The following is a 27,305-nucleotide window of genomic DNA, read 5'->3' on the forward strand; positions in this document are numbered from 1 at the left end:
GCCGCCTAGGTTTCCATACCTGACTGTATGGTCAGGGAAGTTGCACTAGAATAACTAGGTGATCCATATGGGATTTGAGTTGGGAATAGGTAGTGGTAACCATGGATGATAGTTGATGATGCCCTTCCAGAAACAAGCATCATTTTTCTAAAAAATTAATTTTAAGATCTATTAAGATTTGATCGTTGGATTGTTTTGGTTTTTAAGTATGTTGGTTACAAGATCAAGATGATTCCATGATCGATTCCAATTGTTGAAATCTACTATGGATGGTGGCTAGTGATTGGTAATTTTTTTTTTAAGTTTCTTTCTACTTTAGAGACGAAATTTTTTTCATCTCTAATAAAGACGATTGTTTTGGTTTTTTGGTATGTTGATCACCAGACCAAGGTGATTCCGATTGTAGGAATTTGCCATGGATGGTGCCTAGTGACCAGTAATTTTTTTTAAGTTTGTCTCTAACTTTACAAAAAAAATTTCCTCTGTCTCTAATAGCGACAAAACAAAAATATCTATCGCTAATTGTTTAATGATGAGTCGGTTAGAGATGAACCAAAATTCATCTCGAATTCCATCTCTAAAACATTAAAGACGGAATTTTATGGGTTTAGAAACGAATTTTGTCCATCTCTAAACCTTTTTTTTTGCAGTGTTCTCTCTCCTTCCCCGTGAGGTCTGCAAGGGCAGTCTCGAGGGAAAGTGGTCATAGGGCATGGAGCTTGATGGCTATGGTCAAGTGCCTTTGTGAAGGGAAAGTTGTCCATGACAAGAAGAGTCAGAAACTTTGTCAGGCACTATAAGGCTATCTTCATGCTTTTTCTCCTACTTGGGGAGATCTTGATGTTCCATGATGCGTCCTTCAATGGCCCTTACTTAGCGATTGGAACATAAGGGAAAGGAAGGCATTCTAGGAGGAGTTGTTGGGCATATTTTTCATCCAAAAGCTGGGGAGTTTTTTAGAGAAGGCATGCATGGCTTCCTTCTTCTCCCCAAATGCTGGTCCAAGAGGTTAAAGAATGTAGCCCTATCAGGAATGGCTCCAGAGATCTTACATGATATTAGCCACTAAAGGTTAAGGTCATCTCGGAGGAAATGATTTCAACTATTAGGGCCCCTTTATATGAATCTGGCGATGGACAAGAAAGCTTTTGAGGAACTTTGAGGAGGCCTCATCTTCGTCTTTTTGTACATTTTCCACAGACAACGCAAAATTGTTGTTTCCGAGATACAACAGTTAAAATTTGTTTGTTGTGAGGAAACCCAATGAGTAGTTGAAAAAACACAAGTCACCCATTGGGCTTCTCACTCTGTTTGCAAGACTCGAGAAGGAATGAGGTCATCTAGGGTGGACTCAGCCCATTAGCCCAAAAGAGACTCAATTTGCTAGCAAAAAGAGTTATGAAGTTGGAGAAACTAGGGTTGTTAAGAGGCAGTGAGAGATCCTTTGTTTTTTGAGTGTGTCTGCAAGACAAAAAATAGATAGAGGCACATGGGGATTTCTCCCACGCAAGCCCTCCAATGCTTATGTCAGATGGGGTTGTCATGCAGCACAAGATGTATAAATAAGATGTAGACATGTCGTACGAGGAATATGTGAGAAGAAGAAGGGTGTTGCTTTAGAGTTGTTGCTTAACCTAGGCATGTTTTGCTTATCTGGACTTGCGTTGTTTTGTGTTGTCTTCTCAAGTTCCCGAAACTAAAGAGTTTGGGAATATTTATAAGCAGCATAGGGGGATAAGGGCATGCAATGCTCTTTCCCAAGAAGGGGCGGTGCATCTCCCTTGTCTATAGTGTTGTCTCGAGGTCAAACTTAAAAAGGCCTTTGGGAAAAACATCCCCTCCCCTGGTGGGGAGACACCCCTTGAAGGAAGTGGGCTTGGAACTAGCGAGCCACATTACACCAGAGCAATGTGAGGTGAGGTAGACAAGAGACATATCTCATTGGATTCCTTTCGAGAGCAAAGCTCAATTAGGGGGAATCGTGCAAATTTAGGAAGCTGGTCTTGGATAAATGATGGGCAATCAAGGGCTTTCTCAAGAGAAGGATATTTTGACCTTGAGAAGGTCTTTTCACCAATGGAATTGCCTTCTTTGGGATTGCTAATGTACTGGCTACTTCGAAAGTACTCTCCTAGTAGTCTATGTTACAACAGCTTCCAAGGCAGAAGAATAAGTAGATGAGATGGAGGTTTGCATGTCAGGCATCAATAGCAAAGACTATGTGTAATTGTTGCAAAATGGTTGGGTTGTCGGCGGGCACAAGAAATCGCAAGAATTCGTAGTGAACAACGAAATATTGCTAAAACATTCGTTGCATAAAAAATTGGCGAATAGTGATAAGTCACTATTGGAAAATAAGAATTGTTATGCACATCCCCAATCACGGTGCTGCTGTAGTTCTTGTCTATCACCACCAATGATGAAGAGTCATTGTCGTTGGGCAGCGACGATGGTGGCAACTGCCTTCTGATTCTTGTTCATGTTGTCCTTGAAAGAAGAATCGTTGAGGTCGAGTTTGGGACGAGATGAGTTGTCATCAAAGCAAGAGAGGTTGATGAACTTCTGGACCAGGGCCATGAAGTCTCAAGAATGAGTGAATGACCTTGGGAGAATGCATGTAGATGATGATTGGGTGGTGGCGCTACTGCTATGGCTATGACTTGGGCTTGGCAAAATTTGTGGCGGAGGAGGACCGTCGCTCCTTGCAAAGAAAATAGTTGATTTTGGATTTCAAATGGCGTCATTTTAGACCGTTGAATAGGTTGATTTGATAAGCCAACATTAAGACACATTAACGTGCGAACTCATTTCACTACATTTTCGGAGACAAGTTAGAGCTAATTAGTATATAATTCTTTCCAAACTTAAAGTATTAGACATAAATTAAAATAATTATCAAAATAAAATTAAATTAAAAATTGACAAAAAAAAATTAAACGTAAATCAGGTGATTAGGGCATATACAAAATATTAATACAGAATATTACTACAACTGTCTTAAGTGTTTAAATAGATATAGATATATATATATATATATCAATGAATTTTGGATAGGGTGATAAAAGGATTATAAACCATGCCAGGAATGAGTGGCTCTGTTTGCTGCCCGCTGAAAAAATAAAGGGAGCCAAAATGGCACAACAGAGGGTTTGGTGGCTTTCTCAAAACGGCGGCGGCGGCGGCGGCGGCAGCCATGGCAACGGCGACAACAGTTACTACAACTACTAGCTCCTCTTCTCTTTGCCACCACCGTACCAAACCCACTTCTTCAAGATTTCGAATTGGGTCCGCCTTTTTTAAGTTCAGTAGGAAAGCATCGGCAGCAGCACCCATGGCGGCCACCGCCACCGTCAAGGTAACGCCTGCCGTCATAGTCGGCGGGGGCCGGGTGGGCCGGGCCCTGCAGGAGATGGGCAACGGCGAGGATGTGCTGGTGAAGCGGGGCGAGCCCGTTCCGCTGGATTTCGCCGGCCCCATCTTGGTATGCACAAGGAATGACGATCTCGACGCCGTCCTCGACTCCACTCCTCCTTCCCGCCGGAGCGGTAATCCCTCACCCACCCGATTGATTATTCACCCACCTCTCTATCAATCATACATTGACCTTGGGGTGCTCAATGTCCCGTAGACCCGAGAATCCAGTCGGGTTGGGTGATGTTATAATATGGATCCAACCCAACTAATATGAATTTAGCCCATTAGGTAGCAAGTTGAGGGGTAAAGTTTTATCTGCCAAGGTTCTCAGCTGGATCAAGTCATTCAACATAGGTTGTCGACAATCATCTAATGATAAAATATAATAGCTGTCTAGAATTGAGACTAAACAAAAAGTTAGATATTCCAATTGCTAAAATTGAAAGTTTAAGTTTAGAATTAAAAACAAGATGAAAGTTAGGGGTATTTTTGTTGGTAACTTTACCCATATAAATTTAGTCCATTTCCCCAAAACCATGTTTCTGATGAATTTTAACAATGTAGCAGATTTGGTTTTCTTCCAGAATGGAATGCTGGACCCATGGTTTCAGAGCAAAGGTTTGGGTGATGCAGACCAGGTTTTGGCATACTTTGCTGTGTCAAAGCTTGGTGAGCCTCCTATTGATGGGAAAACAGATACTAATCCAGAAGGGTTGACGGCGGCTTATGGAAAATGGGCATCTGCAGTGGCAGCAAGATTACATGCCGGGGGCCTCTCCTGCAAGGTAGACAATGAAAGAACAATTTTGTCTCGTTAATGTATGTCACTGTGAGTTGTAAGAGCTTTATAGAAGATAAAGCCATAGATAGAAATGACTGAAAAGTTAGAATTCATGTAGGTCAGAGCTTTAATGTCACTCTTGAGATCTGCAATAACTGAAGTAGGGGTAAATTTTTTCTTCATTGCAGAAAACAGCCCTCTTCTAAATCGATTAGTCTATTGATCATGTATACCAGGTTCTTGACAAGGAAGCATTTCAGAAGCAGATGCTGGAGAAACTCATATGGATAGCAGCATTCATGCTAGTAGGAGCGCGCCATCCCGGTGCAACCGTAGGTGTTGTTGAGAAGGAATTTCGCTCGGAGGTAAGGCCACTTAAACTGCTTGCTGTTATTTGGGTAAAAAGAATAGAAATTGAACATTAGCAACATCCTGAGAGTGCCTAAATCAATGGTGTATCTTGTGTGTAAGATGTTCTATTTGAATCAAAGTTCCCCTTGTGTGGGAACTATGGGCCACCAAATGGAAGCAGACTTCCTCTCTCACACTGTACCCAACTACCCATACGGAGGGTATTCTTGTGTAGAACTATTTTACAAGGTGCTGAGATTGTTTTGAGCTAATTGAAATCGAATGAATGGATTTGGATATCCTAAGAAAACCTAGGTTTTTAGAGGCTTGTTATCCCCTTCACAAACAAAACAATAAATCAGTTTAATTTGGGTTACATATGGACTTTAGGCCTTACTAGATTATTATGGGTTTGAAAATTTAGGCATTGGTTTCATCTTTTTGCATCACTTGGAAATAAGCCCTAAGAGAACATAATTTGTTTTTATTTTTGTCTCTTGCCCCTGTAAGTAGAACTAGGGAAATTAAATTAGAGCTCTTTATGTGACTGACATAGTGAGTAGAGCAAACAAAATGTGAGGCCTTGATATTGCAGAATAACAAGCTATTTCTTTCTTTCTTTTTGTTTCTTTTTGGTTTTTGCTAGAATACAATAGGCTATTTTGGTGCAACACAATTGTAGGCTTGAACTTGAGAGAGTAGTAAATGAGATAGATTTATTGTTTCAGGTTTGTAGGCTGATTGCAGAACTAGCATCCGCAGCAGCAGCTGAGAAAGGGACAGTTTTCGAAGATGGGATAGAGGATAGACTCTGTGCTTATTCTCGGGCTGTCGCTCACTTCCCAACAGCAGTCAAAGAGGTAGGTAGACTCGACAACATTCATCTTAGTCGATTCTTCTTCTCAAGTTACTACTACTGTCTGTCAATACGAGTTGTTGGACTGATGACGTTTTGTGGAACACCTGCTTGTAGTTCAAGTGGAGAAACGGCTGGTTCTATTCACTTTCTGAGAAGGCGATTGCACAAGGGAAACCGGATCCATGCCCGCTGCACACGGCATGGCTGAAAGAAATAAAAGTTGTTTAAATTTTGATCACCCAGAGATGGAGTAGCAGCCACCTTAAATCATTCTGAGTTGAATAATGTTGCTGGTTTCTGATATTTTGTTGGCAATGTGTTGCTTTGCTTGGAACTTCTTCCAAATTGTCACATTATCTATCATTCATGCTGCTTGCCTTCCCACATTTGCATGTCTCAACACCAAACAACAACAGTTTGCTCGACTTGAATCCAGCATCACAAGCAACTGCCAAATACATTGGGCTCGAGCAGTAAGGTGGTTTTCATGTTTGGTTTTTGTTTTGTGATTTCACAATCTTCATTTTGTTTTCACATTCTTCGAACCTACCTTAACAATTGCTGATCGCCAGCAGCAACTTCCCAGGAGCAAGTAGGGGAGAAAAATGAAAAAAATCTAACACAACAGAAAACAAATCATAGCACTGAAACTGAAAACTCTATTGAACAATCATTTGACAAGTCGGATTTCATTTCATCTCTTTAGTTTTGAAGCCCAGCTCCATCAAACGTCTCTGTCCAAATATCCATTTGCAAATATAAAAAGCTTGAATAACCTAACTACATGACCTTCATTTGGTATAAACCAATACAATTTAAGTACAGCTGTGTTTTTCTTTCTCAGTTCTCATTGACAAAATGGTTCTTATTCATTCACATTTGATTTTGGAACAGGGAAATCTAAGCGAAATCCCAGCAGCCAGTCTACCCTCTAAAGAAAAAATAAGAAATATATCAAGTTAAGAAGAGAATGTACCGTATGCTTATATGATCTTCCCCCTTTCCACTTGAGAGGCCAAGGCAAGAACAATTGGGTTTAGTCATATCATCATTATGGGTTGATCTCTGTCACCAACTCAACCTTCCAGAAAAATATTGAATAAATAAAAATGTGAGCCACATTGACCAAGTATTCCAAGTCTAGCGTGTTCTGGTGAAAGGGTAATTTCTGATTACCAGCATACGAAGGGCTATGCTATATCTCCACTGGTTTTTCCTCTTCATGGTACCTCGGCATGTTGCAAATGCAAGCTATCAATGCAGCCCACAGAAAATCCCACTAACATCTGAATTCCCCTTCTCAGGATTCATCATCAATGTCAGGACTATTCTCCTGTGTTGACTGCTTAACCAGCCGTCCTTGTTCATCATAAATATCTAAATTCTCACAAGGAGCAGGGAAGATTCTTCCTATCACACGGCCTTGTACAAAGGAGCACTGAAATATATGCTTCTTCTTGTATGTTATTCCCACAGACATGTCCCGGAAAGTGACATTCTTAACAGGAATTTCTTGGCTACCATAGATGCGGACTGGAATACGAACTCCCTGACCATGTATCCCTGTGAAACTTATATTTTCTACGATTGGAAGAGCTTTGGGATCATAGCCTTCATCTGGGTGTTCATTGTAGTCAGTTTTTATCACAACACCTACCCGAACATTGTCAAAAGTCAGGTTCTGGTACATTATATCACGGATGTAGCCACCTCTGCCAGCGCTGGTCTTGATCCGGACAGCCCTTTTTGAATCCCACACATGGAGATTTTCAACTGTGACAGCTGAGACTCCACCAGACATTTCACTGCCAATCGATATTCCAGCACTGTTGAATATAACAGGATTTTCAGTTTAAAAGTACAAGATATTTGTATTTACAATCCGGAAATCAAACTCATATTGTGAAGCATATAAATGGCACAATCTTTTGTTGATATCTTTGTCTAATCTTATTAGGTAAAGCATATCCTTCATGATGCAGAAACAGACCTAAGGGTTTAATATGGCCTACACCTTTCCTCATAGTCAGCTTAGGCATTCTCTATAGAGTACCAAAGACCAAATAGGAGCTCGGAAAAATGCAAGAGAGTGACAAGGTTCAAAATCAAATTCAACTCAAGGTATGAATAAAAATAACTCAAAAAACAAAGAAACTAATCAGTTATTTCTTTATTTATTTACTTTTGGGCAAAGTGTCAAATTGGCCACTGTATTTTAAAAATGACCAAATAAACCACTAAATTTTAAGAAATCGGGCCATGTTAACCATTATGATACACGCCGTTAGATAATGGGTGCTAAATTGGCCATTGTACTTTAAAAAAAGCCAAATAAACCACTATACTTTTAGATCCAGGGCCAAGTTAGCTATTATAATAGATGTCATCTTGATCTCGTTGGACAACATTTTAATTTCAATTTTATTAACAACGTCAACTATATCCCCAATCAAACCCTAATTTGAAAATTATACTCAAAATCACATTCCAAACATTTGTGATCACAATCGAGGGTTATTGCATTGTGAAGCAATTGTATTGTGAGCCCAGTGAGGGAAATGGGAATGACTATTTTAATTCTTTAGATGGAGCAAGGGCTAAGGGACTAAACTGAAGCCCAAATTGAGATTTGAAGAACAACACATAGTAGCAATTGCCTCTCAATGCAATAACCCTAGATCATTGTCACGTTCATTTGGAATGTAATTTTTGGTGTAATTTTCAAATTAAGGTTTGATTGGAGATATAATTGGTATTGTCAATGGAATTAAAATGCCATACAGGTGTGAAGACGACATCTACTGCAATGACCAACCTGGTTCCAAGTCTAAAGTTATAGAGGCTTATTTGATCATTTTTAGAGTACAATGGCCAACTTGGCCCCAAGGACAAAGTACAATGACCAAAGTATAGTGGCCAATTTGGCACTGTCATCTAATGACGTCTATCATAATGGTTAACGTGGTCCAGTTTCTAAAAGTACAGTGATTTATTTAGCCCCTTTTAAAGTACAGTGATTAATTTTGCCCCCAAGCCAAAGCACAATAGCCAATTTGGTACTTCACCCCTTACTTTTTTTGGGGGGTGGGGGGTGGGGGGTGGAGGGGGGTAGCAACCAAAGAATAGAAACAACTATGTATTCAAGAGGTTGAGTAGCAATGCTGCAAGGGCAATAAAAGGAGGAAATAACAGATTCATTTCCAGGGTTTACATGGGAATAAATGATTTATAACTTTTGTTAAAGCAAAATAATTCACCAACTTGATATTTAGTTGGCAAGTATAGGATTCTTGATCACATTATAATTTGGTGATGGGCAATTCTAACACGAGACATGAAATTGCAAGCAAGTGCATATTCAATAGATATATCATCAGAATCTATAGTTTGAACTTCGAAAATATAGGCATGGAATATGCAACCACCATAATCATGGTGATAATGACACGCATGAGGCACAATGGAATTATGTTTAAAAGAACTCTCACCTTACTGTCGATCGCACAATGAGATTACGAATGAGAATATTGGTAGAAGGGCGACCATAAACAATCCCATACTGATCCCAGCCACTCTTTATTGCAACTCCATCATCTCCGACGCTGATATAACAGTCCTCTATGACCACATTCTCACATGAATCTGCATGCATCACCATCAACAAGCTCAGTAAGAAGGGTAGGGCCATTTCTGAAAGTGCCGGGCTTGAGAACCTTAAAGATTAGACCATTAGTTTACTGGATGGTGTCAAGAAAATTTTAGCTAAGATTTTGTCATTGAGATTATGACTGATTATTGATTCAGTGGTTTCAGAGTCCCAGTCTGGATTCAGTTTTGGTGGCCACAGAATGTAAGAACTCATGACAAAAGACAACTGTCAGGGATAGCTTACAAGTTAGATACTGAAAAGGCCTATGATCACATCCTGGAATTTTTACTGTAAGTTCTAGTTAGAATTTGAATTGGAGATAAGTGGTTATCTTCACGACCCCCTTGGAGCTGCTTTTAAGTCCAAAGCTGTTTGGAATGGGTTCATCCAGAAAAGTGAAGCTAGGCTTGTTTAGGTTACATTAAAAAAAAAAAAAAAAAAAAACAAAAATCTCTCTCTAATGTTCCTACATATATGATATTCTTGTTCACCATCACTGCGTCAGCCTCTAAACTAGGGAGTTCATGTGAAAAGGCCTGGATAAGTTGGGATAAGGCTTGCCTTCCCAAAGTCAGAGCTTGGGGATTAATAATAAGTTAAGATTGTTCAGCACTGTCCTGCTTGGAAAAATGGTGGTGGAAGTTTGTTTGGAAATAAGGTTATAGTTGGTAAGTACAGTATGAAGTTACAGGAGGTTTTTGTTGACAGATCCTATTGGGGTTCCACTGTTGGTCTCTGGAAGGGTACTATGAAAATTTGGACCCTTTTTCAAGTTTTAGGATTCTGTTTTAAGGACTAACAGGATTGATTTTTGGCAACATGATTAGCGTAGCCATAGGCCATTGCAAGATTTATTACCAGATTTATCATTGGTGCCACAGACAAGTCAGCAGCCACCAAAAAGATTACTGGTAGTTGATATGGAGATACCAAGAAGATATTCGGTCAATGTTGTCTATTGCCCTACAGAAATAATACAGTTAAGAGACTCCACCAACAGGTAAGTGCCTCGTGAGATTGTTTGCCTCATTAAGACAGACAGAATGTACTAAGGCACATAATGTATTTGAATAGAAAGCATGCCACTAATGCAAACTTACCAGGATCTATTCCATCAGTGTTAGGGGCCCCAGACAATGGAGCCAGGACAGTTACATTTCTAATAGTGACATTATTGCAGTCATAAGGGTGGAGTGTCCAGAAAGGAGAATCACGGAAAGTTATGTCGGAAATCTGAATGTCCCTTGACCACATGATTTGCACAAGTGGGCCCCTGGTGTGATTAAGAAGTTTCTTGCGATGCTTCTCCCACCATGTTTGACCTTGCCCATTTATTGTACCATTATGCCCTATCAGCCAACAAAATCACAAGTGTCAGAGAGAGCACTAGTTATTTTAGTGTGCTACTGAAACAGTTTATTTTGTATTCAAGTCAAGTGATAGTTCAAGGAATCCTACGGTTTTGAATGTGCTGCATCAAGATCAAGAAAATGAGTGTTTCTAGCTTGTAGCAGTAATCAGCTAACAACAGACTATGTATGTGAACATAAACTGGTTATATATCAAACAGCTGATGCAATTCTCTCCTTTTGCTATAATTACCATCAACCTCTTAAGCCTGAGCCATATTTTGTCCAGATGAACACTTCTTAATTCTATAAAGTAACATTTTTATTTCCAAGGGAATGTAAAGGATTACCACCAAAAAAGTGAAGAAGTGGATCAACTGCTCACATAATCTGACCTGTTATAACAACATCCTTGAGATTTTGACCATGAATGAAACTTCCATAACGAGGTCCAGGATGCTCTCTTCCACTTCCATATGATGGCAAAGGAGACATCAGTGGCCAATACTTCTCATCCTGTCATATACATAGAAGAAAACAGGTTCAAAAGAAAAGAAAAATAAGATAACAGGAAATAAGGGAACAATTTGGGTGGACTAGTTGACATTTTAAGGATCTAATTAAGCCAATGATAGTGTCCATGTGTTTAATCCTAATATGGACAAAGAAAATTACAAATAAGCAAGTCTAATAAGAAGTGATACATCACCTCAATATACAACTGCAAGACATCTAACAGTTCCATGAGCAACCAACATCTTTGTTCATAGTATTGAAAAATAGGCATGAAATGGATAATAAATAAGCTTATGTTAGCAAAGGGAATTAGTTATCCATGCTCTTCACATCACAAAGCTGGCACTCAGAAAGATATCAAAGAGAGCTACATCTACAGAGATCCTAGTAACTGGCATCCACCTCAGGTACATAACATAAGTACTGACAACTAATCATTTTTATCCAATCCAAATATCATCCACTTTATGCAATTTTACATGTTCTGCAAATTTAATATCAGGTTTAACACACTGCCTTTCTCCTAATAGCTATGACCTTTGTTTGAGGTTGGACTTGGCCTTCCCTTGTGTGTCGTGTGTCCATTGCCATATGCGAAATACTTCTTCGCAGATTCGAATGCTCTTTCCCAATAGCCAAACACAGTTGCAAAGAAGAAAAACAGATACTGAAGCCAATTTTTCAAAAAAGAAGTAGAAAAGATGAAACAGAAAAACTGATACGCACATCGATTGCGAGTATAACAGCATCTTCGGCAACGAACAAAGTCATGTGGCTCGTTAGATTGAAAGGCGCAGAGAGCCAAGTCCCCCTCTGGACATTAAGCTGCCCACCACCTCTCTTTCTGATCTCCGATACCGCCCTCTCGAATGCCTCGGTATTCACAGTGACGCCATCACCCACCCCACCGAAGTCGCCCAAATCGAAGGCCACCGGCCGGAGCTTCGGAATCGGCCTCGGGAGTATGGTCGCTCGCCGGAGAGCCAGAACGCGATCGACGGCTGAGCTCTGCCATAGAAGGATCAGGAGGAATCCCACGGTCCATAGGAGCGTCAGGAGCGTCTTCTTTGATGAGAAGAGCGGCGGGATCCAACGCTTGCGGTGCCGAAACTTCCAAGTTTCATCCATTAATACAGAAAGAACAATAGGTAAAATTTGAGGCGCAGTTGAGGGAGGGATCAGGGCTTGGGTGGGGACTGCGGAATTGGGGAAAAAGTGGAGTAGATGAACAGTGATGATGGTAAAAGAAGAAACGCAATTCGATTGGGCAAACCAATGAATGAAGGATCGATTAATCGATCGATAGATATCGATGATCAGAAGCAACGAATCAAACTTAATAAAAATTGTGGTTTGCGTCTCAGTTTCAAACAGTGGGGTCCGAACTGGGACGGAGCTTAGAAATTATTATGTTTATGGTGTTTGTAGATGGAAAATACTATTGCTATATTATAGGTTACACCATATCTTGATACATTATAGGTTACGCCATGAATTATATAATATGTTTAAAATATTTTTCATTTAAAGTGACAAGTGAAGTGGTGAGATGACATGAACTAGTGAAATGCAAGACTCAAATATCCCTTATTCAAGGTAACACGAGACGGTGAGACACAAAGAGTATTTTTATCATTTATGATGCATTATGTAATCTATGGAGTACTAATAATAAAATGATCATTTATACACATTATAATAAAAAAAACAAGTATATTGCAAAAAATAATATTAAATTTTTTAAAAAATAATTTCTACATTTTATCACATGAATTTACAAGTTTCTTCTAACCAGGAACCTTTTTAGAAATCTTTAATTTTTATCTTTAAAAAAAAATAACCTAAACATGACATTATATAACTTATTTTTAAGTTTTGATTTGTTTCTTTAATTTTATGATAATTATGACTCAAAATTTAAATTGATATGAAATTGAGAATCTTAATTTGACCATGATTAAAATTTGAGTGTCATTGATATTTATCTCAAACTGAAGATTTATTTTTTTGACTCGTCTTTTGATAAAATATAATTTTTTGTGTAGATAAATATTAAGTTTATAAATAAGTGTCCAATACCTTAAAATTATTTTGAGAGATGAAGACAGAGATTGAAAAGATGAACAACAACTAAGAAGGAGAGCCGACACAAAGTGATTTCCCTTGTGGTAGTATCAAGTAGAGAGAAAATTTTTAAAAAGGCTCTTAAGTCTTAGGGGTTTACCACCTCATCAAGAGAAGTGAGTTAAATAATAAAATGCAAGGGGTAATTTTTTAAAATAAAAGGGAAGAGGTGGAAAAACTAGCACCACCAACCTAAGGGACATATATAAAGAAAACGTTGAAAACATTCCATTCATTTGAAAAACTCTAAAAACAACAAAACTACTTATGCATTTTCTCTTCCTAAAATTTTCACCATGCTTACATTCTTTACATCTTTCCTAGCTTAAATATTGAGAGTAGTTTTGGAGGTTCCTCGAGTAATCTGCTTTGTTTTGTGCTTTCAAATTAATTTCAACAGATTCAACGTAGTTATCCGAGAGTAAAATCAAAATTGAACTAACTATAACTCAGATTCAACAAATCTTATTAGTGCAAATTCTCGAACAACATCAAATTAAATACATTATTATAACACTATACTATAATATGTAGAACATATTTATACATCATTTTAAATGAATTATAAAAGAGTTTATTCATGAATATAAATAAGTCAAACAAGTTTCTATTCAAGTTTGGCTCACTACAACAAAAATGATTTGTTGAGACATCTTTTTTAGGTCATTTTTTAGAAAGTGTCCTCTAAAATATCATTTTAAGGCACAATTTAAAAAAATGCCCCAATACAATAACTTTAATGAGGCACAACAATTAAGTGCCCTATAAAATATCATTTTAAGGCACAATTTAAAGAAGTGCTCCAATAAAACAATTCTAATGAGGCACGACAATAAAATGCCCTAATAGACAAATATAAGTGTCTTAATAGATAAATCTAATAGGGCATAATTTTTTAAATGCCCCAAAAAAATAATTCTAATAAGACACTCTGATGAAGTGCCCTAATAGACAAATCTTAAGTGCCTCAATAGAATAATTTTAATGAAACTTAGATATACTATAAAATAAACATAGACACATATATTAATAAGATGATGTATAGATTAGGTGGTCACACGTGTGCAAGAAGAAGGAAAGGTTCAGGGTTCGAGTTGAGGGAGAAGTAAGTTAGAGTTAAGAGAAGGCCTTGTGGGGGATATGAAAAATAAATTTATAGTGATTTTTGAGGCATTTTTAAGTGTCGCAACAAACTTAAATTTATAGTTGTTTTTGAGGCATTTGTAAGTGCCTCGATACGTTTTGGGGGCACAATTACACGGGACATTATTATTAGTGCCCCAATAGTTAAAATACTCCAATAAACTATCTATTAAGACATTTTTAAATGCCTCTTAATCTAAAATTTGTTATAATGGCTTGTTTAATAACAAGTCGAGATTTTTTTATTCAAATTCATTGATTTACTTGATAAACGAGCTAAAATATGGTTCAGTTCATTTACATATCCCTATTCCCCAAGACATATTCATACATAATTTTCTTATTAGGTAAATGAAGATAAAAAGAAATATATATATATATATAAAGTACTTTTAGTAAGCGTAAACCAATATAAAGTACTTTTGATGATGAAATTGGATATATACTATTACTTGGTAGCATTGATTCCTTGGATATATACTTTTACTTGGTACCAACGTAGCTTCAATGACAACTTGATTTTCTCCACCCAATCTAGGTTATGTATGGTGGCCCTTGATGGGATATGTTAGCCACCACTAAGTCTTAGTGGCTACAACAATGTTTATGGCAACCCCTCTTTATCTCCTTTATCTTTCTTTCTCACTGTCACCTTTCTTTACCAAACCCAATCCATCATTGGGTTTGGTGAACCTAGCCATTTATGAGTTTAAACTTCAAACTTACAATTGGTAGGTTCAAATCAAGGCTTGCTAGTGATAGCAAGTACCAACAATAGTTTTTGTATTTTTTTGTCTTCATTTTTAAAGAAGGAAACACAAACAAGGGCAAATTTATTAGTGAGTTGTCTTGCATTGAAACCTAGGACAACCCACTATCTGATTTATTTTTTTAGTGTAATTTTTTTTTTTAATAATAACCTAGTCTAAAAAAATTACAATCCACTCCAAAATTTATAATGTATAGTTTTCTACTCTTAGCCATAACCCATTTATAAGTAAAAAAATTGTAAAGCCAAAACCAAACACACTCAAATCCTATCCTTTATTTCAAAAAAGCCCAAATAATAGTTTTTTATCATTAATTTATGTTGTACCATAAGAGTTGGGATGGAGAAAAATAAGGATTTTTTAAAGTAAAAATAATATTATTAAGCCTCGCGGTAGTGTGCTCTAAACCGCATAAAAAGATAGCCTTGCAGCAAAGAGCATTAAGGCAAGGTGGCTCGTGACAACGAGTGGCTTGCGGCAACAGCAAGCTCGCAGCAATGGCACTCGTAGCAACATGGCCTCACGGCAATAAGTGGCTTGCGGTAACGGTAAACTCGCGGCAAAGGCTCTCACGGAAAGGGGGTTTCTGGCAATGAGCTTGCGGCAACCTGGGCTTCTGGCCAAGCACCTTGCGCATGGCGGTCCTTGCAGCAAAGGACTTGTCTTGACCAATTTTCCTTGCAGTGCCATGGCCTTTGTGACAAGAGCCTCATCCCAACGAGATCAAGACTCTTACTCAACAAGTGACACGTGTCAGCACTGAGCATCATTAAGAATCGTGCCCTATAAATACCCAGTTACAAGACAATGAAAAAGACTAAAATTTTGACACAATGACATGTTTTTACTGACTTAGATATTAGAGGGTCATCTCTGGCAAGGATTCCCGCGAGCCTTCTAACCTATTTTCGAGTCCCAATAGGGCAACATCATTAAAGAGAGATCTTTGCCGAGGTCATTGAGGCGAATATCCTTACAGAGGAGATCCTTGTGACGAGATCCTTTGTAATACCTGAGAAATCCTTAAGGGTATAAATGGTATTTTATGAAGGGTATAAATGAAATTATAGAAAGAATGAGGCTTTAAGGTACACTATCGTAGTTTTAAGCGACTGAATTGTCCAAAAGGAGTACCTCGGACCCTAGATAGATAAGGAAAATGGAATAATACCGACAAGTGATTTGAGGCATGATTTTAGGTGTCAAAAGAAATTGGATTGAAACAATTTTCAGTACAGCTGTTAATCGGGTTGAGAAAATCAAATCGACGTAGGAAACCTCCGAAGAGTCAACGAAATGTGCTGATGACCAATATTTTACATGTAGAACAACCCTTGGGCAAATTCGGGTTGAAACAAAGGGATTTAGGGTCAAAACGATCAGCCGGACCTAAGTGAAATTTCTTAAATTTGCCTGGGGGAGGTCAAAATGATAGTTTTTAAAAAATTTTGAGGATAAAATAAAGAGTACTAAACTTATGGGCGTTAGAGGTATTGTTGGAAAGATCAGGGGTATTATGGAAAGGGCCCAAAATGAGATTGGAAGAAACTAGGGGGGCAAAGTGTAATAAATGGAAAATGTAGTGTGAACGCACAAAGAAGTCGGTCGCCACCTCCCACCGCACGTGGTCGCCGTTTCCAATGATGGGACGACCGAGGGAGGCTCGAGGGAGGTCGTATACGGCGGGGGCTAGCTTGGGGGCTAAGCCTTGGCCGTTGATTGGCCGAGATCTGGCCAGATTTTGGCTATAAAAGGGGCCGAGGGTTTCAGATTTTTGAGCATCAAATCGGCCGTGATTTTGGATATTTTTGAGAGAGTGGATAAAGGGCTTTTGATCCTTGCATCAAGATGAAGAGATATAGAGTGTTTTGAGGCATTTGGAGTGCATTTTGAAGTTGTTTCGTAGCTCATTGGAAAACGCAAGGCGGTCTGCCTCCGCCGACTTGCAACTGCTCGTTTCGGGTGTTTCCCAGTGGTGTTTCGGTTGGAAATTGGTGCCATATCTTGCTAAGGGCTTCAAAGGGGTGTGCTTGGTTTAGCCATCAGAGCAATCACCACCGGCCGGACTTGAGAAAGAAAGTGGCACGTGAGATGCATGCACCACTCTCCACGTGCAGGGCGTGCGAGGGCCCGTGACACAGGGACAATTTCGGTATTTTCTTCTAGTATTTTTATAAATTTATTTCAGGAATTATCATGTTGAAAAATTTGAAAAAATGATTGAGGAGATAATTATTTTGGAATTATCGAGATGAAAATTAGGAGAAAAATAGAGAAAATTAAGGAAAAATTGAGGGAAAGTGGATTTTGATGTTCTTTAATTAAACATGGTGTTTAGGGAGTATCGTGGTTTGAGATTGAGTATAAATACGGGTGTTTGTGATTTGGTATGCAAATCGAGGTCGTGTGCGAGGATCGAGGCAATCTGAATACGTTCGAGATAAGTGTTCTACCAAAAAACTTCGTTTTGACTTGTGAGTGGTTCTCCCCCAAAACTTGCTTACTATGGGTGTTTCTATCCTAAAACTTGGTATTTGTGTTACCTAAATGTGTTGTGGTTTTAGCAAAATGGTTTTGTTGCATGCAAACGGTAACCAGTAACAGTTGGTTTTATGAGGGAGGTTCGTCCCTAAATATTTTGTACTTGTGTATTATATTTTATAAAATATTATTTATATGATGCATTAAGTTGTGAAATGTGGCATAGTCATGCGTTTTGTGATTGTTCATATGGAATGTCAGCTTAAAATGTTGTCTGGATAGTGTAATCATAATTCTCTAAGGGTGTGACGGAATAATAGGAGTATCTTGTGCTAGTGTGCATGCCAGGATAGCTGCCTTGGTTTTCGTGTCGAGCTATTTAGTCAGGGAAGTTGCACTAGGATGACTAGGTGGTTCATATGAGATTTTGAGTTGGGACTGGGTAGTGGTTCTTGGATGCTTAGAGTGAGAACGTAATCCCCGACGTAAATGTGGTGAGCCGGGTTCCTGCGTTGATGTGACCCTCCTGGGCCGAGAATTGGTAACGATTGTTCCCAAGATGTTGGGGAGATGCGTTGACCTTACCCCTTTTAAGCTAGAACTGCGTCATGTCGATGTGTCAGTATGGTGGCATGGCCTTTAGAGAGATTGCTCTTTCCTCGTGGTAGGGTTAAGCACTGTGAGATTTTCTTGGGCTAGGGCTTACCGAGTTGTGTTGGTTTATTTTATGTCTTGCATACATTCATGAAAACATGTTTTTGAACTCTCACTTAGATGATTTATCATCTAATATGAACTTTGTCTCTGGAATATTCAAACGTTTTAGGCGAAGACAGCGATGCAAAAGGGAAGGGGATTGCCGAGAAGTGATGGCGTTTAGAGGATAGTATATAATATGTCATTTTCAGCTATGTTATTATTTTGATGACGTCATGTAAACGTTGATTTGACTTTATATCATGAATAAAGTGGTTTCAGTTATGATTTGCTGAGGTTTCGATCTAGCTTCCACATTTGAGGTGATTTACTTGTCTTAGTTTATTGATAATTCTAAGTTGATATACTGAGAAGGTGTAACGGGATTTTCGAGGAACGATTTTTGTGTTGAGTTTCCGTTGGAAAAAAATATATCCCTGGAATCTTACTTTACCTAACGCCCTGAGAGAGCGGGGTGTTACATCCTTGAGGCGAGATCCTTGCAGTGAGATCTTTATGACAAATATCCTTGAGGCAAGACCCTTGAGGCGAACATCCTTGCGGCGAAGATTCTTGCGACGAGATCCTTGAGGCAAACATCCTTGAGGTGAGATCCCTAAGGCATATATCCTTGAGGCAAGACCCTTGAGGCAAACATCCTTGTGGCGAAAATCCTTAAGGCTAGCATCCTTGTGGCGAAAGCCCTTAAGGCGAACTTCCTTGCAATAACTTTTATTATGACAACCATATTTCACTAGACACTAAGCTCAAGTGCATACAACAGTTGGTCCTATGTCATAAAATTTAATTATTATATTTTTGGTAACAACAATTTAGTGTTATTTGTGGAAAACTGAACAAGAAACCAAGACACAATGGTAAGGACAACAAGGTTTGCTGGTCTAGGCAACCCAACTAATCAGGCTAGAAGAAATGCTTGAACTCAAACAGGCATTATTAATGATCCCAACCGAGGGCACCCCCTGTCACCCCAACCTTTAATGGCTCATGCGAACGAAGAAGTACATTCAGGAGATGCTCCTTATCTTGGGGAAAACCTAGAAGTTGGAATGGGAGGCAGAGGGCCATTCGAACAAGGTGAAGTGCACCTCGCAGAACTCGGGGGGCATATTATGAGGCAAGGGCACCAGGTTCCATTGGTGGCATCAGTAATTCAGGATCAGAATTCATTCAGACAATCGTCAGCTCCCAGAAGAAACCCAATGACTACTTCAAGTCACCTCAGCCTATTAGGGGTGTGTAACACCCGGTGTAATCGGTGTTAAGAGAATAGCAAAGGAAGTAAGAAAACTTCCAAAAATACCCTTGAGAAGGTGATGGATCCTTGAGATTGAGAATGTCCATGAGAAGGGTATTTTGGTAATTTGGATAGTAAAGTCCAATAAAGGGTATTTTGATAAATTAAAAATAATTCCTATGTGGAATTAGGTGTGTAAGTGAATAAAATCTCAATTTGGTATTTATGTGGAGATATATGGGATTAATAAATTCACAAAGGGTATTTTGGGAATTTTAGAATTTAATTCCATAGAGGAATTCAATTATGGAAAATAGGGAAATTGGATATTGAATTATTTATGAAAATAATTATATTTTTTCCTAAATTGGTGGATAATTGTGGTGATGCCACATGGATGGTGGATATGGAAGCTTGGAAGCCAAGTTTGTGTTTTAGAGTGACACTTGGCAAAGTCTTGTTCAAGTATAAATGAAGAGATTAAATTAAATACAAAAAGAAATTAGTTTAGTCTTTCAAGCATTTAAAGAGAGGCATGATTATATGGATTAAGGAAAATCAAAAAAGAAAATGTGAAATTAGTCACCATTAATACTTGAAATTATGGTGAATTAAATAAATCTAAAAGAAAATGGGAAAATGGTCTCCCATTAATGCTTTGGAAAATATGAGATTTATTTAAAGGAGAAAGAAATGATTTATGTCATTCATTCTTGATGTGTGAAAATTGTCTCCATTTAGTAAATGTTGAGAAATTAATAAATCCAATGGTTGGGATTAATCTTTTAATGGGATTGTGATCCAATGGTGGTGGATGAAAGCTTGTGGTTGGCATGGATTGCCAACTCCTTAAAAGTGTGCTTTCTTTAAATGGTGGAGATTAAGTCTTGAAAATGCCAAATGATCCAATGGATGAGATTAATCAAGAAAGAAGCACATGGATTGTGCTTTCTTGTGTTTTCTTCAAGAGAGAAGGCTAGTTTATTTAAAATGAATGGTGGAGATTTAATTCTCCTTAAGCACATGGATTGTGCTTTTAATGAATGGTGGAGATCCATTCTTGAAAATGGGAAAGGGTAGTATAAAATGGCAAGTGTGGAAGACTTGTCTCCCTTTTGGCCATTTGTAGAGAGAATGAAAGAAAGAAGAGATGAGAGGAAAGGAAGAAGAAGAAGAGAAGGAAATCAAGTAAGTGCATTCTTCTTTTCTTTATTTAGTGTTCTTATATGCAAAGAAAGTGAGTTTTTGTTTGAATGCCATCTTAGATGGGAGAAAATGAAGATGAAAGCTCTCTTGAAATAAAGATTTAAAGATTTAAGAAGAGGTAAGGGATGACCCCATGTGGTGGAGGCCTTGCATTGCATTGTAAGTAGGTTGCATAAATTTTTATATATCTCTTTGCATGCTTTACTTGTACATGAGACCTATGGCCATGGGGGTGGGAAAGAAGTGGTAGGTTGATGCCTCAAACTATATTAGGTTGTGAAGATGGAAGAACCTAACCAAACTTGCATGCATTTGCCATTACATAGATTTGTTATGCTTGTATTTACTTTGCATATGCACCTTTACTGAGTTTTGTGGCTCATGAGGTTTTATCCTCCCCTTGTAGGTTGTTTATGTCAAGAGAAAAAGGGAAAGTTGCAAGCTTGTGGTTGGAGGCTCTTGGTGTATATTTTCCTTTATTTTTGTTGTAAAGTTAAGGCTTAAAGAAGCCTAGGCATGTGATTATTTTATTTGGGACCTTATGGCTTAGGGAAGCCTATTTGTTGTTGATCATGTATGGTATTTATATATGAATGATGTTATGTGAGCAACAATAGATTGTGTAAGGCTCATGTGTGAAATGGAAGGAGATTATAGTGTATGTTGTGTTATATTCAAAGAGGTGGTTTAAGTCTTAATTTTGGAGAAAAAGAGGCTAAAATGGAAGGAAAGTAAAGTTTATTTATTTAATTTAAATTCTGGAAAGTTTGGGTTAGAAAGGCCCAAAGAAAGAAAAAAAAAAAAACAAGATTTTGGAAGTAGCCAGCAGCAGCCCCGCACGCGAGCGGCAGCGGCTGCGGGCGGGCAGACGCGCGGGCGCCCGCGCAGCCAGCGCCCAACGAGCCGCCAGCGGGCCCCGCCACCCAATTTTTTTTTAAAATTTGGAATTTTTGGGGATTAAGGGCCATTTCTTAATTGATTTTGGGCCCCAGAGAAATTTTCAAAATAAAGGGGTATTTCAGGCATTTTTGGGAATAATGCCAAAATTTTAAAAAATTGAAAATGATGAGTTTTTCCTCCAAAATAGGTAATAAATCAATGAATTGATTTAAATGGTGATTTTATGGAGCCCGGTAAAAATTCTTGAATGGGAAAAGAATTAAAAATAATTGAGAAAATGACGATTGGGCGTCTGAATAAGATTTTCTTTATAGCCAATACGGTGTGGTTAAAGCCCAATTCTGCTAGTGAATCATGGGATTCAGGGAAGGGAAGAAAGAGCCTACTTCCCATCTAGGGCGTTTCGTCTTGAAACATGGTCCACCCTTCACCACAGGCCGGGTAGGTGGACAATTCGGGTGATTGTTCACGAGTAACACCCGTAAGTGGGAGCGGGGCGTTACAGGGTGGCACCACCTACAGTCCTATTGACGGATTATGAAAAGCTCATATAGAATTATGAGGAATTAAAAAGAAAGAATGTTGAGCTTCAAAGGATCAATGACGAAGAGAATGCACGAAAAATGCAGAGAATAACCTTCTTGCTACAGGAGATGATGCCCGACATTCGCTTGCCTTATGTAAAACCATTTAGTGTGGAGTAGGGAGACAACTATCACATACTGGCCGGTGAAAGGCAACCCATCATAGGGTCCAAGGGGAAATGCCTCAACCCAACAATCAGGGCCCAAGTCAACCAAACTCGCAGGCTGAGCATAGCCGTCGACAAGGAAAAGCACCTATGTAGGAGGAAATTGTCGAAAATACCCCATCTAGAGCCCTTTACATACCCCATTCTCCAAAGGAAAGCGCACCACAAGAGTCACTTAAGGCAACGGATGTGAAGCAAATCATTGAGGAGGTGTTAGAGCAGAAGCAGGTGGTAACTACCCCCAAGGAAACCCCCACGAAGGGATTCCTTTTGTCCGATGAGCTCTTGCAGCAGTCAGTACAGCCGAGGTTCAAATTGTCTCAGTTGCCAGTATATTTTGGAAGGGAAGACCCCAAGTAACATGTACATCGCTTTGTAGCCATAGTAATACTACACGAATGGAATGAGGTCACAAGATGTCATGCCTTCCCTATTTCCTTAGTCGGACAGGCTTACTAGTGGTTCACTGAGCTACTTGCTAGTCACATCAATTCATTTGAGTAGTTAAAGATAGAGTTTTGTGAAGCATTTGCCGCTCATATCCCTAAAAAGAAGAATGCTATGTATTTGATAAGCTTGCAGCACAAGACGAATGAGCCATTGAAACAGTACATAGCCCATTTCAAAGTGTCACACAAGAAGTGAAAGATCTCTTAGTCAACTTGGCAGTGTTAGCTTTGCTTTATGGTACCATTTTCGCCCCACTCAAGGAATCTTTAGCATTCACTCAACCAACCTCCATGATATAAATGTTTGCTAAGGTAGATCAATTTGTGGTACAAATGGAAATTTCGGGATCATACAAAGCTAAGAAAAGGGCAAGACAGAATTAAGCAAGGGCTAGCAAAGTAGATAAGATGCCTAGAAGAGAAGAATCCCCAAAAATGTAGTTTCTCAATTTCACCGCTCTCAATGAACCAAGGGCTGCCATACTTTCGTCCATAGCTCATACAGGACTAATCAACTTCCCCTCACACTCAAGTCAACCTCTGGGGAAGAATGTCGATGCCTTCTGTAAGCTCCATGAATGTTTGAGGCACAGTACAAAACAATGTTAGGAATTGCATTGTAACACCCCGTTTTCCTAAGGCGTTAGATAACGTAAGATTTCGAGGATATATTTTTTTCCAACAGAAACTCAACACATAAATTGTTCGCCGACAATCCTGTTACACCTTCTCAGTATATCAACTTAGAATCATTAATAAACTAAGACAAGTAAAACATCTTAATTGCGGAAGCTAGATTGAAACCTCAATTGTATATAACCAAAACCATCTCATTCATAACTTTAAAGTCAAACCACCTTTTTACATGATGTCATCAAAATGAATAACATAATTTAAAGCGACATACTATAAACTATTTTCTAAACGCCATCCTTCCTCGGCAATCCCTTCCCCTTTGTGTCGGTGCTTTCACCTGGAACGTTTGAATATTCTAGAGACACAGTCCAAATTAGATGATGAATCATCTAAGTGAGAGTTTAAAGCACGTTTTCATGAATGTATGCAAGACATGAAACAAATTGACACAACCCAATAAGCCCTAGCCCAAAAGAATCCCTCACAGCACTTAACCCAACCATGGGAAAAGAACAATCTCTCTAAAGGCCACATCATCACACCGACACATTAACACAACACAATCCTAGCTTAAGAGGGGCAAAGTCACCGCATCTCCCTGACACCTTAGGAACAATCATTACCACTTCCGGCTCAAGAGGGTCAACATCAACGCAGAAACCCGACTCACCACAATCACATCAGGGATTACGTTCCCACTCAAAAGCATTTTGGAAGCATTACCCATTCCCAAGTCATATCTCACATGGGCAACTAGTCGTCCTAGTGTAACTTCCCTGACCATACGGCCTGGCACGAAACCCTAGATAGCTATCCCGACATGCACAACATCACAAAATACCCCTATACGTTATTCCGACAACACCTTTGGGGAATTATGGCTACACTATCCAAACAACATCCCAGGCTGACCTCCCATACGAACAACACAAAATGCATGACAATGCCACATATCACAACTCAATGCATCATATAAATAACATTTTATGAACATCATTTATTGCATAAAATACAATGGACATGTATAAAACGTTTTGGGACGAACCTCTCACATGAAACTAACCATCACAGGTTAACGCTCGCATGCAACAAACCATTTTGCATAAAATCATAGCACATTTAGGTAGAACAAATACCAAGTTTTCAGGGTAGGAACACTCACTTCAAACGTTTTCAGTACACCTCGATTCTCGTGCACAACCTCAATTTGCGTGCCAAACCTCAAACACCTATACTTAGACTCAACCTCGAGCCACAACACTCCCTAAACATCATATTTATTTAAAGAAACATCAAAATCCATTTTTCCTTAATTTTTCATAATTTTTCTCTTTTTTTCTCCTAGTTTTCACCTCAATAATTCCAAAATAATTATCTTTTCAAACATTTTCCCAAACTTTTCAACATGATAATTTCTAAAATAATTTTAGAAAAATATTAAAATTAATTTCAGAAATTACATTTGGCCCACGCACCCTCACGCGCCAAGGGTGTGTCTGCGAGTGAGGTGGCGCGTGAGGGGTGGCGTGTGCAGCTCATGCCCCGATCTTCTTCCTCGCTTCTGAGCGCCGGCAATTGCTCGGATGCTTGATCTGATCACACCCCCTTGAAGCTCTCCCTCAGTCGATCCTGATGGCACCCTTGGTTGCCTGAAACCTCACTGAAAAAGGCCTCAAACGACCAGTTGCAAGTCCGGCTCCAGCGTCCACCTCGTGTTTTTCGGCCAAGCTTCGAATAGCTTCAAACCTTAATGAAAACCCTCCAATATCTCTAGAATTTCTCCCCTTGATGCAAGAATCAAAAGCCCTTTAACCAATCCTTCAAAAATGCTCCAAAACTCTGCCAATTTGTGTGCCAAAAAATGAAACCATCGGCCCCCATTTTATAGCAAAATTCGGCCACAACTCGGCCAATCAGAGGCCAAGGCTTGGCCTCCAAGCTTCCTCATGCCATATACGACCTTCCCCAGCCCTCCCTTGGCTATCCCATCGTAAAAAATGGCTCCATGTGCGGTGGTAGTGTGGCAACTAGTTTTGTAGTGTTCACACTGCACTTTTGATTAATTACACTTTGGCCCCCTTGTTTCTTCCAAGTGCCATTTAAGCCCTTTTCATAAAACCCATGTTCTTTCCAATACTACCATTAAAACCCACAAGTTTTATACTTTTCATTTCATCCTCGACATTTCCAAAAAACTATCTTTTCGACCACAATTGGGCAAAATTAGCAAATTACACTTAGGCCCGATTGATCGATTTGGCCCTAAGTCCTTTCGTTTTGACTCGAAAACACTCAAGGGTTGTTCTATATATAAAATATTGGTTCTCAGAACACTCCGTTGACTTTCTAGAAGTCTCCTATGTTTATTCAGTTTTTCAGCCTGATCCATAATTGTACCGAAAATCGTTCCTGATCAAATTTCTTTTGACACCTAAAATCATGTCTGAAATCACTCGTCGATACTATATTATTTGTCTTAAACATCTAGGATCCGGGACACTTTCTGTGGTCGATTCGGTCACTCAAAATTGTGATAGTGTACCTTATAGCCCCACTCTTCCAAAAATTGCACTTATACCCTTCGTAAAATTCCATTTATAGCCTCAAGAATTTCTTGAATATTACATGAGTAACCAGATTGAACAACTGATCAGACAAGGGATATTGGATAAATTTATGCTCGATAAGCCCAAGCCACAACAGGGAAGGAGGCAAGAAAATTTAAGACGACCTCCTAGTCCTAAACAGGACAATCAGAGAAGAAGAAATGACCCCCAGCCCAGGCATAGAGAGGAAGAAAGAAACCATAGGAAGAAATGATATTGGGGGGCAAAAACTTGGCAAGAGATTCTTTTGCAGCTCGAAAGGCCTATGGTCGCCAAGCCTTGCATGTAGATTCAGTGACTCGAGGAAAATGAGGATGAAAACCCCATTATTTTTACCCCAGAAGATTAAGGAAATGTAATCCTACCACACAATGACCCATTGGTGATCTCTGCAGTAATTTCCAAGCACTCGATCAAGTAGATTTTTAGTAAACAGCAAGAGTTCCATTAACCTCTTGTATTTGAACTATTTCGAGAAGATGAGCGTCACCCATGACTGATTGAGGACCGTGTCATCCCCTCTGTATAGTTTCACTGGAGAAGCGATTCTAGTAGTAGGTTCAATATAATTGCCCATCACGTTGGGAACTCACCCGACAAGTCAATTTTATGGTGGTACGAACACACTCGTTGACTTATAACGTGATCTTGGGACGATCCCTTATTAACAATATGAGGGCATCCATTTCACTAGGGTACCTATTAATGAAGTTTCCCACGCCTCAAGAAGTGGGACAAGTGAGGGGGGGATAAAAAAAAAAAGCCAAAGTTTGCTATGTAAGCTCCACCAAAAGGGCCAAGGGGAAAGAGAAGGTGGCGCCAAATGAGACTCTTGTGATTAGTGGCCAAACCCTCAATATAGTCAAGCCCCAATCAGTAGAAACCATCAAGGTAGTCCCCTTGGAGAATGATAACGGGGAGCGACTGGTGTACATGGGAAGTGTTGGAATTTGAGTGAATACTTGTGTACGCACAAGTTAAACTTGATCAAATGGATCATGAATTGAAGCTTAGCAGCAGTGTGCTCACAAGATAGATAGAGAGATCTCAATGTGAGTTTTGAATAACTCACAATAGCTTAAGCTAACTCACCCAACTCACTCTAGCTCAAGTCAACTCAAGGTAGCTGAACCCAGCTCGAGGAAGTGACACTAGCTAAGTGACGTGTCATCAAGTAATCGCTTTGCTTTCCTCGGGAATGATGTCGAACCCGTTGGGGCTAGGTTCTAAGAAAATATTATGGTTTAGATTATGTGAATATGTTAAGAGTCTATTATATATGTTGAGATGGTTTTATGTAAATAAGAAGGAATGAGAACATGAATGGTATGTTAATGGTTATGTTACGAGTGCATGAGATGTCATG

The 27,305-nt window shown here is 39.1% G+C and overlaps 2 protein-coding genes across 7 annotated transcripts; one reads left to right on the plus strand and one right to left on the minus strand.

Moving 5' to 3' along the window:
* Positions 1 to 3,141: 3,141 nt before the first annotated feature.
* On the minus strand, positions 3,142 to 12,337 carry LOC127795280 (probable polygalacturonase). Of its 5 annotated transcripts, none has more exons than XM_052326865.1 (7): positions 11,646 to 12,337; positions 10,799 to 10,919; positions 10,155 to 10,403; positions 8,894 to 9,047; positions 6,582 to 7,231; positions 6,382 to 6,486; positions 3,142 to 4,192 (listed from the first exon to the last, which is right to left on the minus strand). In XM_052326865.1, exons 1-5 carry the CDS (start codon positions 12,045 to 12,047, stop codon positions 6,706 to 6,708), a joined length of 1,452 nt encoding a protein of 483 aa, XP_052182825.1. In that variant the 5' UTR covers positions 12,048 to 12,337; the 3' UTR covers positions 3,142 to 4,192; positions 6,382 to 6,486; positions 6,582 to 6,705. The 5 variants fall into 5 exon arrangements, with proteins under 5 accessions (XP_052182825.1, XP_052182827.1, XP_052182824.1 ...); XM_052326867.1 differs by having other exon boundaries at positions 3,142 to 4,582; XM_052326868.1 differs by lacking the exon at positions 3,142 to 4,192 and adding an exon at positions 5,716 to 5,853.
* On the plus strand, positions 3,194 to 5,791 carry LOC127795281 (uncharacterized). 2 transcript variants are annotated; one of them, XM_052326869.1, is made up of 5 exons: positions 3,194 to 3,545; positions 3,982 to 4,199; positions 4,432 to 4,560; positions 5,275 to 5,406; positions 5,520 to 5,791. In XM_052326869.1, the coding sequence occupies exons 1-5, from the start codon at positions 3,194 to 3,196 to the stop codon at positions 5,631 to 5,633; spliced, it is 945 nt and encodes a 314-aa protein (XP_052182829.1). In that variant the 3' UTR covers positions 5,634 to 5,791. The 2 variants fall into 2 exon arrangements, with proteins under 2 accessions (XP_052182829.1, XP_052182830.1); XM_052326870.1 differs by having other exon boundaries at positions 3,398 to 3,545; positions 3,999 to 4,199.
* Positions 12,338 to 27,305: the final 14,968 nt, after the last annotated feature.

This window comes from Diospyros lotus, chromosome 2 (assembly GCF_014633365.1).
Source record: "Diospyros lotus cultivar Yz01 chromosome 2, ASM1463336v1, whole genome shotgun sequence".
Taxonomy (NCBI): domain Eukaryota; kingdom Viridiplantae; phylum Streptophyta; class Magnoliopsida; order Ericales; family Ebenaceae; genus Diospyros; species Diospyros lotus.